The following is a 15,182-nucleotide window of genomic DNA, read 5'->3' as shown; positions in this document are numbered from 1 at the left end:
ACTGCATGTGGATGTATCAGACTAAACAACAGACACTGCATGTGGATGTATCAGATTAAACAGTCACTGTGTGTGGATGTATGAGACTAAACAGCAGCAGACTGTGGAACATGTGCACTGTGTTAGATTTCATAATTTCGGTGGATTTAACCACTGGTACTCAGTGTCTCTGTATACGTGTATGGAGTCTGTCCTGAGATTGGACCATCTCGTATTAGTGTGATGTGCCGTGAGCGTTTGCTGAACTTTTACCATAAGATCAGAGAGTTAGTGCTGTTTCAATGAAAAGAATATAGACATGTATACCCATGGGACTAATAGTCATGGAGCCAGTGTGAAATTCTGTTAATCTCAGTCTCGGTTGTGTCATAACCGTCGTGTGGGACAGTGTGTTCAGGGATGAATATGTTAAGAATAAACAACACTGTGAGGAGAGATGCACACGACACTGGGCGTGCTGATGCCGCTGAGGCTTATGGGTAGAGACAGTCTGCTTTCCCAGGGTCCCGTCATAAAAACACACAGTGCATGTTCTTGAAAATGACAACACGTTTCAAGTGTAGAGTCAAGTGTCTCTGCTGGTCTCCTCTTCTCACCGTCACTGATGATGCCACTGGACAGCCCATAATAAACGGCCCGTTTGGGTTGTGTGTGACGAGGACCGTATGTGCTTAGCGTTTTGTCACATTATCACAAGATCGTTACGCAGTGTTCATTTATATATCTGTTTTTTTGTTATTGTTAACAGTAGCAGGTTTATTATGTACTGAAATCAGCGTTTAGTTTGTAGGCGAGATGATGGGGTTATGGGTTTCAGTCACTTAGGACAGCTGATGGTTTTGGTTGAAGGCTGTGACTTATGAGTTAATGAAGGATAAAAGACTCAAGTGACATCACTACCCACATGAAACCACTGCACTGAACATGGAAGATACTAAAACAAACTCGGGGCATACAGCAGTCACGGTACACAGGAGTCACGGTACACAGGAGTCACGGTACACAGGAGTCACGGTACACAGGAGTCACGGTACACAGCGGTCACGGTACACAGGGGTCACGGTACACAGGAGTCACGGTACACAGGAGTCACGGTACACAGGAGTCACGGTACACAGCAGTCACGGTACACAGGAGTCACGGTACACAGCGGTCACGGTACACAGGGGTCAGGGTACACAGGAGTCACGGTACACAGGTCACGGTACACAGGGGTCACGGTACACAGGAGTCACGGTACACAGGAGTCACGGTACACAGGAGTCACGGTACACAGGGGTCACGATACACAGCGGTCACGGTACACAGGAGTCACGGTACACAGGGGTCACGGTACACAGGGGTCACGGTACACAGGGGTCACGGTACACAGCGGTCACGGTACACAGGGGTCACGGTACACAGGGGTCACACACACCACGGTTTGGACATCACGGTTCGGTATGAGTTTGGTGCAACGGGAAAAAAGTACTGAAGTGTCACAACTGCACCTGGCCGCCTACAGCAGCATGTAGCCAATCATAGGCTATTGACAGCCAGCATTGCCATTTATTATTAAATGTGGTTTACTTTTTACTACAGTATACCCATAAACAAGGACATAAGGTCCTTGAAAAGTTATGTCATCATATGTTTGCACCACAATCTGATCCCAAATCTTAGAGAGAAGAGAACAGACCAGCTATGAGAGACTCACACAGTGTGTTCACCAGTCCTGTACGAATGCATTCACCGAACCATGACGTCCGTACCGCGAGGGTTCGGCACGAACACGTGTACCGTTACACCCTTAATACAATTTTTCATTAAAAAAAAAAAAAAAGTGCAGTTTCATTTGGTGCAGAATGTAAAAATATTCACACAGGTATCAAATGTACAACAAACCAAAGCTCACTGCAGCTGTGGCGTGTCCTGAAACCCCGTTTGTTAAAACCTTGTTTTGACATTACTGACAGGCATTAGTGTCTGTTGGCTGTTACTCACTGTGCTGTGGTTCTCTCATAGGTTCAAAGATCACCCCACTCTGAACGAGCGGTATTTACTGTTACACCTGCTGGGAAGAGGAGGCTTCAGTGAAGTTTACAAGGTACAAAACACGTCCACTACAACACATCTACGTTTATCTCACAGGCAGACTGACCCGTTCCAACAAGCCTCAGAAGAGAGCTTCGTTAATCAGTAAAACTTCATGAACTGGGGTGTCCATGGGCAAAATTGATTGTAGGAAAAACAAAACAAACTTTAGCTGTTCTGTGTTATTACTGACGGGAAACATAGTGAAGTAATACAGTGCATAATAAAGCAAAAATTCACTACAGCATGACAAACACAATATCACCGATAGAAGAGCTGTACATGTTATGTGTGACTTAAGCCAAAGTATGATTTTAAAAAGTGGCTTTTCAGAGTGTGTAGAAACACTGACCCTCCTGAGTGAAGTAGCGCGTTTAGTGAAGGAACTCCAAGGCAGCTCCAGTGGGTGGGTTTCATTTACGGAGAAAACTTATGGTACCAGTGCTGGACCGGAGCAGAGGCCCTGGGTAATGACTGTAACACAGCCAGACAGACAGACAGGGCCTGTATTGACTGTAACACAGACAGACAGACGGGCAGACGGCCCGTAATGACTGTGACAGAGACAGACAGACGGACAGACAGGGCCTGTATTGACTGTAACACAGCCAGACAGACGGACAGACAGGGCCTGTATTGACTGTAACACAGCCAGACAGACGGACAGACAGGGCCTGTATTGACTGTAACACAGCCAGACAGACAGACGGCCCGTAATGACTGTAACACAAACACACAGACAGACAGACAGACAGGGCCTGTATTGACTGTAACACAGACAGACAGACAGGGCCTGTATTGACTGTAACACAGACAGACAGACAGACAGACAGGGCCTGTAATGACTGTAACACAGCCAGACAGACAGACAGGAGGCCCGTAATGACTGTATCACAGCCAGAGTGTGAACAGGCGTCATCTTTGGCTCACGGCTGACATACCTGAGTTTTGCAGACCTTCATCTAAAAGTAGTTTGTGAAGAGTCATCCTCTGCAGTGAGAGAGGACGAGGCTGGGATGTGAAGTGGAGAGGGTGTAGGATGGAGGTTGGAGATGAGTGTTAATTTTAGATTGGAGTGTGGTCACCTTGGCTGCCCTCTGTACAGAGAAGGCACGTAAAGTGAGTCAGATCAATATGTGAAGTGGATATCTCCTCTCTCCTGCCCTGTGCACTGATGACCCTGGGCTGAATACCTCCATCAGCCAAACAGCCAAGGCCCCTGGGCTGAATACCTCCATCAGCCAAACAGCCAAGGCCCCTGGGCAGAGTGAATCAGGAGATGTTTGGATAAAGGAATTTAACACTGGAATGGCTTATGGGAGTATCAGTTTAGAGTAATGAGGAGAGAACCGTGGAGGTGAGGTCAGAAAACATTTTAACATTGGGTATAAAGGGAATCAGTGATGGGTAGGAAGAGGGTTCAGGATTACCTACACAAGGGACCCATCTCTCTGTAAGGCCGATCATGAATGACTCAGAATTGATATCCCTGGTTACTTGGGTTGTGTTGATGCAGTCATTAAATGCTCCAGAGATGTGGGTAGAGTGAAAGAAGAGTATCGCACGGACAGGCCCTTTGTCGAAGGGAAACGTCAGGGAGAGGAACCAGCCAGGCTGCGGCTGTTACCAGTTCTTACATCATCCTGAGCAGATCACTCTAAGAGAAGAAACTGTTTGCTTGTGCATTTTATTTTTTTTTCTGCACAGTCAAATTCGACCCTGTTGTTTTGAGTTCTTAGTGAAATATTATTGGTTGTTGGTGTAAATCTGGCCCATGGTATCGGTATCTGCAGCATGGATTTAAATAATATCATCGGTTTTGTAGCAGTGCAGGAGAGAGGGAGAATGATGTCTCTCCGTCCTGGCTCAGTGAAAGCCTGTAGCTAGACTGACTCATTTGATTGTCTTGCTCTAGTCTGACACAATCTCTCTGCAGACAAGCTGAGACAGAGTGGATGTCAGTCAAGCAGAAATCTGATTGGCTGATTACCAGACTATACAAGCATACTACATATGGGTGGAGTACAGTACCATCTGAGACATGGCTCAGAGCCCACTGTCCACAACCGGGCCTCTCTACACTGGCTTCACTATGTCTCAGTAAATACAACTAAATAAATCAGCCACTTTTAAAAGCACGACACAGCCCAAAGGCCTAAAGCACCACAGTTTAAGTAGAGTGACAGGAGGCGAGTGGTCTTCGCTGGATGGCTGGACCGAACAGGGCAAGTCCATTCAGACCTGGAGCACACCGGGGCCAACTTCAGCTGCCTGACTCACCGTAAACAGGGTGGAACAATATTAAACACTAATTAACACTAATGAATGACAGTATTGCCTTCTCACAAACGGTTAGTGATCGGACAAAGATGAACGGACGTGACCAGTACAGAGAGCGCTGTGTGTGCTGTGTCTTTGCTGATGGTAACGACACTGTGTTTTCTTTGTTGAAGGCGTTTGACTTGATTGAACAACGTTATGCTGCTGTGAAAATCCACCAACTCAACAAGAACTGGAGAGAAGAGAAGAAAGAGAATTACCACAAGTACGCCACCTTGTGACCAAATCAATCAATCAATGAATCAGTATGATCAGTGTATCAATCTGGACCTCAGTCATAAGACCACTAATTAAGTAATTATGATCAGTAAATGAATCAGTATTTCATTATTAATCAGCGAGTCACTGTTAAGTCAGTCACTGTGATCTTTCAGTGGTCATGTTTCTTTATGTTATCAGGATGAACACAGAGTTTCGTAACTGGTTTTTAAAATACCCTCAGATTTGTGAATGCAGGTAAAGCTGAGTGGAATGTGTTTGCGATAAGTGAGAAATATGAGTAGGATTGGTATTCTGGGATTATGAAAAATGTGAAATGTGAGTAGGATTGGTATTCAGGGATTATGAAAAATATAAAATGTGAGTAGGATTGGTATTCAGGGATTATGAAAAATGTGAAATGTGAGTAGGATTGGTATTCTGGGATTATGAAAAATATAAAATGTGAGTAGGATTGGTATTCTGGGATTATGTGAAATGTGAGTAGGATTGGTATTGTGCATGTCGTGTGAAGCACTGACGTCAGTCAGTGATGCGTTTGTCTTGTAGCTCACGGTAACTCTGTCCCCATCACAGACACGCCTGCCGAGAATACAGAATACACAAGCAGCTGGACCATCCACGCATCGTCAAACTGTATGACTATTTCTCACTGGACACAGACACGTGAGTCAGCACACTAAAACGACCGCCATATCTTCCCCCTTATATAATTACATCTGTATTTATCAATAACACCTATTCTCAAGTGTCAGAATAGGCTCTGATGTCATCATTCATAAACCTAGAGCAGATTGGACTGATTCCATGAAACCAGTCATGCATCCCAGTCTTTTTGCCTTTAATGTGTGTGTGTGTGTTGTGTGTTTCATGGTGCAGGTTCTGTACAGTCCTGGAATACTGTGAAGGCAATGACCTGGATTTCTACTTGAAACAGCACAAGCTGATGTCAGAAAAAGAGGCGCGCTCCATCGTCATGCAAATAGTTAACGCTCTACGCTACCTGAACGAGATTAAACCACCAATCATACACTACGACCTTAAACCAGGTTAGAGCTCACACACACATGCACATACACACCCTCCTAATCTTCCCCCGATGTGTAAAGTGTATGTTTTAGTATAGGTTGACTGAAGTTTAGGTATATGTTGGGTTAGTAAGGTTCCAGACCCTCTTGGAGGGCGATGTTGACTTCATTGCAGATCAAGTTGTAATGGATTGGTCATTTGAAAGTGAAAGTATGGTGTGTGTCTGTCTCATAGTGTTACACTAATAATGAAACCTGGCTGTTTCTCTGTGAAGACTAAGTTAGCCCTAATTAAGCACTACATTAGGCCCTGTGTCTACTCAGACTACATTAACCCTAATTAAGCTCTACATTAGGTCCTGTGTCCACACAAAGACTACATTAACCCTAATTAAGCTCTACATTAGGTCCTGTTCTGTCCTGCCTGTTCACTTTGCATTCTACCGCAGCAGGCATTCTGGAAATAATCTGTAGAACCACACACCCCCTCCCCCAATGCACACACACACACACACACACTCTCGCGCACACACACACACACACACACACACACAGCACCATTTGTAGAGTCCAAACAACAGGACGTGGCAGTGTTTAGGTTCCCACTGTCAGCCACGGGGGTCTCTGCTGTGTGTGAATGATGATGATGATGATGATGATGACGACGTCTCTGCTCTGTGTAGGTAACATTCTGTTGGTGGACGGCACGGCATGTGGGGAGATTAAAATCACTGACTTCGGTTTGTCCAAAATAATGGATGATGACAACTACGGCGTGGACGGGATGGACCTGACGTCACAGGGAGCTGGCACATACTGGTGAGAGCCGTCGGCGTACTGGTCTGACCAGCGAACACATCAGTGTACTGGTCTGATCCGTGGACACAACGAGTATTTTGCTAATGTGGTCTGTGACTGACGGTGGTATTTCGGTGATGTGGTCTATGACTGACGGTGGTATTTCGGTGATGTGGTCTGTGACTGACGGTGGTATTTTGGTGATGTGGTCTATGACTGTCGGTGGTATTTCGGTGATGTGGTCTATGACTGACGGTGGTATTTTGGTGATGTGGTCTATGACTGACGGTGGTATTTCGGTGATGTGGTCTATGACTGACGGTGGTATTTCGGTGATGTGGTCTGTGACTGACGGTGGTATTTCGGTGATGTGGTCTATGACTCACGGTGGTATTTCGGTGATGTGGTCTGTGACTGACGGTGGTATTTCGGTGATGTGGTCTATGACTCACGGTGGTATTTCGGTGATGTGGTCTATGACTCACGGTGGTATTTCGGTGATGTGGTCTATGACTCACGGTGGTATTTCGGTGATGTGGTCTGAGACTGACGGTGGTATTTCGGTGATGTAGGGCTTTTTCTATTAGCTCGCCGCCTGAGGGACTCAGCATCCTGCTCTCGAAGAAAGAAAAAAAAGATCTGAAAGTTTGCCTGGATTATACTAGCGGAGTTTTGGTTTATCAAAAATAATGTTTTCATGACACCATTTTGTCTGTGATGGATACCAGGCCAAGCAGTTCAAAAGCTCAGCAAAACTTCTCTCTGTGCTGATGTTGACAGATGTTCTCTCCAGCCTGATGTGTTTCATTTAACTGCATATGATGACAGAGCAGTGCAAGGAGCGGAGATATTTGGTCATTCAGACCTACCTGTTATTCAGCAGAGACAAACTGTTATAGCCTGGTACTTAACGTTACTACAGTGATGGGGTAGGAGAATGGTCAATACTGTGATAGGCTGGTACCTAACGTTAATGCAGTGATGGAGTTGGAGAATGGTCAATACTGTGATAGGCTGGTACTTAACGTTACTACAGTGATGGAGTTGGAGAATGGTCAATACTGTGATAGGCTGGTACCTAACGTTAATGCAGTGATGGAGTTGGAGAATGGTCAATACTGTTATAGGCTGGTATCTAACGTTAATGCAGTGATGGAGTTGGAGAATGGTCAATACTGTTATAGGCTGGTATCTAACGTTAATGCAGTGATGGAGTTGGAGAATGGTCAGTACTGTTATAGCCTGGTATCTAACGTTAATAGAGTGATGGAGTTGGAGAATGGTCAGTACTGTTATAGCCTGGTATCTAACGTTAATGCAGTGATGGAGTTGGAGAATGGTCAGTACTGTTATAGCCTGGTATCTAACGTTAATGCAGTGATGGAGTTGGAGAATGGTCAATACTGTTATAGCCTGGTACCTAACGTTAATGCAGTGATGGAGTTGGAGAATGGTCAATACAGTTATAGCCTGGTACTTAACGTTACTACAGTGATGGGGTAGGAGAATGGTCAATACTGTGATAGGCTGGTACCTAACGTTAATGCAGTGATGGAGTTGGAGAATGGTCAATACTGTTATAGGCTGGTATCTAACGTTAATGCAGTGATGGAGTTGGAGAATGGTCAATACTGTTATAGGCTGGTATCTAACGTTAATGCAGTGATGGAGTTGGAGAATGGTCAGTACTGTTATAGCCTGGTATCTAACGTTAATAGAGTGATGGAGTTGGAGAATGGTCAGTACTGTTATAGCCTGGTATCTAACGTTAATGCAGTGATGGAGTTGGAGAATGGTCAGTACTGTTATAGCCTGGTATCTAACGTTAATGCAGTGATGGAGTTGGAGAATGGTCAATACTGTTATAGCCTGGTACCTAACGTTAATGCAGTGATGGAGTTGGAGAATGGTCAATACAGTTATAGCCTGGTACTTAACGTTACTACAGTGATGGGGTAGGAGAATGGTCAATACTGTGATAGGCTGGTACCTAACGTTAATGCAGTGATGGAGTTGGAGAATGGTCAATACTGTGATAGGCTGGTACCTAACGTTAATGCAGTGATGGAGTTGGAGAATGGTCAATACTGTTATAGGCTGGTACCTAACGTTAATGCAGTGATGGGGTAGGAGAATGGTCAGTACTGTTATAGCCTGGTATCTAACGTTAATGCAGTGATGGAGTTGGAGAATGGTCAATACTGTTATAGCCTGGTATCTAACGTTAATAGAGTGATGGGGTAGGAGAATGGTCAGTACTGTTATAGCCTGGTATCTAACGTTAATGCAGTGATGGAGTTGGAGAATGGTCAGTACTGTGATAGGCTGGTACCTAACGTTAATGCAGTGATGGAGTTGGAGAATGGTCAATACTGTTATAGGCTGGTATCTAACGTTAATGCAGTGATGGAGTTGGAGAATGGTCAATACTGTTATAGGCTGGTATCTAACGTTAATGCAGTGATGGAGTTGGAGAATGGTCAGTACTGTTATAGCCTGGTATCTAACGTTAATAGAGTGATGGAGTTGGAGAATGGTCAGTACTGTTATAGCCTGGTATCTAACGTTAATGCAGTGATGGAGTTGGAGAATGGTCAGTACTGTTATAGCCTGGTATCTAACGTTAATGCAGTGATGGAGTTGGAGAATGGTCAATACTGTTATAGCCTGGTACCTAACGTTAATGCAGTGATGGAGTTGGAGAATGGTCAATACAGTTATAGCCTGGTACTTAACGTTACTACAGTGATGGGGTAGGAGAATGGTCAATACTGTGATAGGCTGGTACCTAACGTTAATGCAGTGATGGAGTTGGAGAATGGTCAATACTGTGATAGGCTGGTACCTAACGTTAATGCAGTGATGGAGTTGGAGAATGGTCAATACTGTTATAGGCTGGTACCTAACGTTAATGCAGTGATGGGGTAGGAGAATGGTCAGTACTGTTATAGCCTGGTATCTAACGTTAATGCAGTGATGGAGTTGGAGAATGGTCAATACTGTTATAGCCTGGTATCTAACGTTAATAGAGTGATGGGGTAGGAGAATGGTCAGTACTGTTATAGCCTGGTATCTAACGTTAATGCAGTGATGGAGTTGGAGAATGGTCAGTACTGTGATAGGCTGGTACCTAACGTTAATGCAGTGATGGAGTTGGAGAATGGTCAATACTGTTATAGGCTGGTACCTAACGTTACTACAGTGATGGGGTAGGAGAATGGTCAATACTGTGATAGGCTGGTACCTAACGTTAATGCAGTGATGGAGTTGGAGAATGGTCAATACTGTTATAGGCTGGTACCTAACGTTAATGCAGTGATGGAGTTGGAGAATGGTCAATACTGTTATAGGCTGGTACCTAACGTTACTACAGTGATGGGGTAGGAGAATGGTCAATACTGTGATAGGCTGGTACCTAACGTTAATGCAGTGATGGAGTTGGAGAATGGTCAATACTGTGATAGGCTGGTATCTAACGTTAATAGAGTGATGGAGTTGGAGAATGGTCAGTACTGTGATAGCCTGGTATCTAACGTTAATGCAGTGATGGAGTTGGAGAATGGTCAATACTGTTATAGGCTGGTATCTAACGTTAATAGAGTGATGGAGTTGGAGAATGGTCAGTACTGTGATAGCCTGGTATCTAACGTTAATGCAGTGATGGAGTTGGAGAATGGTCAATACTGTGATAGGCTGGTATCTAACGTTAATAGAGTGATGGAGTTGGAGAATGGTCAGTACTGTGATAGCCTGGTATCTAACGTTAATGCAGTGATGGAGTTGGAGAATGGTCAATACTGTTATAGGCTGGTATCTAACGTTAATAGAGTGATGGAGTAGGAGAATGGTCAGTACTGTTATAGCCTGGTATCTAACGTTAATGCAGTGATGGAGTTGGAGAATGGTCAGTACTGTGATAGGCTGGTATCTAACGTTAATAGAGTGATGGAGTTGGAGAATGGTCAGTACTGTTATAGGCTGGTATCTAACGTTAATAGAGTGATGGAGTTGGAGAATGGTCAGTACTGTGATAGGCTGGTATCTAACGTTAATGCAGTGATGGAGTTGGAGAATGGTCAGTACTGTTATAGCCTGGTATCTAACGTTAATGCAGTGATGGAGTTGGAGAATGGTCAGTACTGTGATAGGCTGGTATCTAACGTTAATAGAGTGATGGGGTAGGAGAATGGTCAGTACTGTGATAGGCTGGTATCTAACGTTAATGCAGTGATGGGGTAGGAGAATGGTCAGTACTGTTATAGCCTGGTATCTAACGTTAATGCAGTGATGGAGTTGGAGAATGGTCAGTACTGTGATAGGCTGGTATCTAACGTTAATAGAGTGATGGGGTAGGAGAATGGTCAGTACTGTGATAGGCTGGTATCTAACGTTAATGCAGTGATGGAGTTGGAGAATGGTCAGTACTGTTATAGGCTGGTATCTAACGTTAATAGAGTGATGGAGTTGGAGAATGGTCAGTACTGTTATAGCCTGGTATCTAACGTTAGTGCAGTGATGGAGTTGGAGAATGGTCAGTACTGTTATAGCCTGGTATCTAACGTTAGTGCAGTGATGGAGTTGGAGAATGGTCAGCACTGTTATAGGCTGGTATCTAACGTTAATAGAGTGATGGAGTTGGAGAATGGTCAGCACTGTTATAGGCTGGTATCTAACGTTAATGCAGTGATGGAGTTGGAGAATGGTCAGTACTGTGATAGCCTGGTATCTAACGTTAATGCAGTGATGGAGTTGGAGAATGGTCAGTACTGTGATAGGCTGGTATCTAACGTTAATGCAGTGATGGAGTTGGAGAATGGTCAGTACTGTGATAGCCTGGTATCTAACGTTAATGCAGTGATGGGGTAGGAGAATGGTCAATACTGTGATAGGCTGGTATCTAACGTTAATGCAGTGATGGGGTAGGAGAATGGTCAGTACTGTGATAGGCTGGTATCTAACGTTAATGCAGTGATGGAGTTGGAGAATGGTCAATACTGTTATAGGCTGGTATCTAACGTTAATGCAGTGATGGAGTTGGAGAATGGTCAATACTGTTATAGCCTGGTATCTAACGTTAATGCAGTGAAGGGGTAGGAGAATGGTCAGTACTGTGATAGCCTGGTATCTAACGTTAATGCAGTGATGGAGTTGGAGAATGGTCAGTACTGTTATAGCCTGGTATCTAACGTTAATGCAGTGATGGGGTAGGAGAATGGTCAGTACTGTGATAGGCTGGTATCTAACGTTAATGCAGTGATGGAGTTGGAGAATGGTCAATACTGTTATAGCCTGGTATCTAACGTTAATGCAGGGTAGGAGAATGGTCAGTACTGTTATAGCCTGGTATCTAACGTTAATGCAGTGATGGAGTTGGAGAATGGTCAGTACTGTGATAGGCTGGTATCTAACGTTAATAGAGTGATGGAGTTGGAGAATGGTCAGTACTGTGATAGGCTGGTATCTAACGTTAATGCAGTGATGGAGTTGGAGAATGGTCAGTACTGTGATAGGCTGGTATCTAACGTTAATGCAGTGATGGAGTTGGAGAATGGTCAGTACTGTGATAGGCTGGTATCTAACGTTAATGCAGTGATGGGGTAGGAGAATGGTCAATACTGTTATAGGCTGGTATCTAACGTTAATGCAGTGATGGAGTTGGAGAATGGTCAGTACTGTGATAGGCTGGTATCTAACGTTAATGCAGTGATGGAGTTGGAGAACTGACTTGGGGAGCAGAGATGACAGTGCTGAAGAAAAGTGTTGCTCACAGACGAGTCACACGCTTAACTTTCACTCCAGTCCACATGGCGTCAGTAAACAGGAGACTCGTGACGGGAGAGCAATGTAAAAGCCGTTGTTCATTTATATCCTCTCAACATATAAATATTTGACCACAGAAATATCCTGGGATAAGGTGTTATTAATTCTTATTGTCTATATTTGATACACTTTCCAGACTAGCATACCTTGCATCCTTATTCAAAAATACTGGTTGCACACAGCTGTGTTTTTAATTTGACTTTTTCTTTTTAACGCTGTGCAGGTACCTGCCCCCGGAGTGTTTTGTTGTGGGGAAAGAGCCTCCGAAGATCTCTAATAAAGTGGACGTGTGGTCAGTGGGTGTGATCTTTTTCCAGTGCCTCTATGGGAGGAAGGTAAGCATGGGGTCCTGGTACCAGTAAACACTTTTCACAAACCCGACGAGTCTTTCAAAAGGAAACTCACAGAATCTGCACTTTCCTCTCTCTGTTTGTCTCAGCCGTTTGGCCATAATCAGTCTCAACAAGACATTCTGCAGGAGAACACCATCCTCAAAGCCACTGAGGTCCAGTTTCCCGTCAAGCCTGTCGCCAGTAATGAGGCCAAGGTGAGTTATGGAGAAGTTATTAAAACTATAGCCCTGATTATCTTCAGGAAGCTTTTTGGCTGTCGCTGAGACGGTACGTTGGTTTTTTTTTTTGTTTTGAAAAATGGGTGGATAAATGTGCAATCGTGGCTCAATAGTGACCTCTAGTGTTGAAGGAGCAGTACTGACACAGATGAGCATAGCGACTGTATTTTGTCCAGTCACAGAGGTGATCTGTGTTGGTGAAACCAGCTGTAGGCTGGATGACTGTTGTGGGCTCGCTCCACTCTGCGGATTAAAGCGTATCTGATTCGTAGGTTTGTGTGTCTGTCTGCAGGCCTTTATCCGGCGCTGCCTAGCCTACAGGAAGGAGGACCGGTTTGACGTGCACCAGCTGGGTAGCGACGCGTATTTGCTTCCACATATGAGGAGGTCCAGTTCAACAGGGAACCTACAGTTGGCTGGGGCGGGTGGATCAGGCCCTGCCCCCTCCAGCATCATCTCGTACTGAGAGTCTGCACTGACTCAATGACTGACAGCTCCGCTGACCCAATGTCTGCACATCCTCCCATAATGGCAGTGGTGAAGGAGAGGAGGTGCTGGCCAGAGGAGGGGAAATGGATGACTATGGAGGTGGAATCTGAGAGTGATGGAGTCGGAGTTAGGTTCTTACAGCAGCAGCTGTAACAAGTGCATTGTAGGAGTTAGAGAGTGAACTGGCAGAGGAGAAAGAGGAGTGGAAAAACCGTGGAAGAGCAGTGTTGAAATGGCGTTCAGAGGAACGAGCTTTTTGAAGAGTTTACGGAGCACTGCTTTCCACAACCTTCAAACATGACTCGTGTCTTTCCTGTGGGCAGATGGCTCCCTTTGACGGACAGGAGACCATCCAATCCAGTGTCTCGACAGACAGACCATCCAATCCATTGTCTCAACAAACAGACCATCCAATCCAGTGTCTCAACAAACAGACCATCCAATCCAGTGTCTCAACAAACAGACCATCCAATCCAGTGTCTCGACAGACAGAGCATCCAATCCAGTGTCTCAACAAACAGACCATCCAATCCAGTGTCTCGACAGACAGACCATCCAATCCAGTGTCTCGACAGACAGAGCATGGTCTGTGCCAGGGTTCAGAGGAGTTATCTATTAGGCGTTTGCTTAAAGAAACTACACGCATAGTTTCTGTAGAAGTACATTGATTTCACTGTTGATTCAGCGGTAATGTTATAAATTATGGAGCAAAGTGTTAGCGTTAAAATTTCCCTACAGTTAGCCGTGAGAATGTAATCATACTACACAGTGACTCCTAGTGTCACGTATTCCCAGTCAGTGTACTAATGTTTGAATGCACAAAAATAACCAAATGTAGACAAACTCGTTCAGAGCCCTATGCAGGAAACTTCAGAGAGATTCAGTTCTAGACTCATTCAATGTATATTTACTGTAAAGGACAGTAATAATTAGATACTAAATTTCAACAGAATCCCTCTGTACAAAGACTTAACTTTTTTTTTCTGCCCATTTCTCTTGTAAATTTAGTTTTCCTGGAGTGTTTTCATTTTGCTGCTTTTGATGTTGCTCTTTTTAAAAAAAAAAAAAGCTGTATGATCACTTTGGGTACAAATTGTACAGTTCTGTTAAAAGAATAAAAGATAATAATAAAAACCAGGAGGAGAGAGCAGAGGGACTGAGCGATGAAAAAAGAAAAGTCTCGTGCTTTCAGGAAATTCATGATTGTGTGAGAAACCGGTGACATTATGTGAACAGGTGTGGAGTGAAATACCAGTGACACAGGAATGATTCAGTTCCACGCTATAACTCCTCCCAGAGTGCCGTAGGGTAAAATGACACACATTACATGGGGCGGGGTTAAGTGGGAGGGGAGGAAGTACAATGATTAAGTGTACAGGTGCCCTGCAGAGAATGGAACAGATTTCATAATTGATATCATTTGGTTTAATCACCATCAGTTCTGGATTGTCTGAACTACAGTTTAGTGTGTGGTTTTCACTGAAGTGGATACTATATGATGCATGTCATACAGTATGTAAAAGTAAATCTCCATGATCACACACTGTGAATAATGAATTTGTCCTCTGCATGTAACTCGTCCAACACACCAGTAGTGAACAGCATTTGCAGCAGTAGGGTTAAGTGTGTAGGGTCAAGCACACAGCTGTAGGTCCCACCGGTCACAAGCCTGGTTCGCTAACCTTTAGACCACGGCTGCCCTATGGCAGTATCATACACTCCCTGATAAAGCAGAGAGGTAGTAAACTGCAGACTCACATGAACAGGCCAGATACTGTCCATCAGCATGGCTTCTGACTGCTTATTTACTGAGGGGAAAAGCAGACAGGTGGTTAGCCAATAAA

The 15,182-nt window shown here is 44.4% G+C and overlaps 1 protein-coding gene across 1 annotated transcript in view; it reads left to right on the top strand.

The window, feature by feature from the left end:
• tlk1a (tousled-like kinase 1a) overlaps positions 1-14,486 on the top strand; it is a 44,742-nt gene extending 30,256 nt beyond the window's left edge. Inside the window, exons 16-23 of the mRNA XM_030786102.1 lie at positions 2,005-2,086; positions 4,527-4,618; positions 5,209-5,298; positions 5,512-5,681; positions 6,344-6,479; positions 12,502-12,613; positions 12,718-12,825; positions 13,142-14,486. Coding sequence (XP_030641962.1) covers positions 2,005-2,086; positions 4,527-4,618; positions 5,209-5,298; positions 5,512-5,681; positions 6,344-6,479; positions 12,502-12,613; positions 12,718-12,825; positions 13,142-13,315 — 964 coding nt within the window. The 3' untranslated portion in view covers positions 13,316-14,486. The remainder of the gene's footprint in view (positions 1-2,004; positions 2,087-4,526; positions 4,619-5,208; positions 5,299-5,511; positions 5,682-6,343; positions 6,480-12,501; positions 12,614-12,717; positions 12,826-13,141) is intronic.
• Positions 14,487-15,182: the final 696 nt, after the last annotated feature.

Source organism: Chanos chanos, chromosome 10, assembly GCF_902362185.1.
Source record: "Chanos chanos chromosome 10, fChaCha1.1, whole genome shotgun sequence".
NCBI lineage: Eukaryota > Metazoa > Chordata > Actinopteri > Gonorynchiformes > Chanidae > Chanos > Chanos chanos.
The sequence above is the reverse complement of the archived record's forward strand: the minus strand, read 5'-3'. Positions and strand labels throughout refer to the sequence as shown.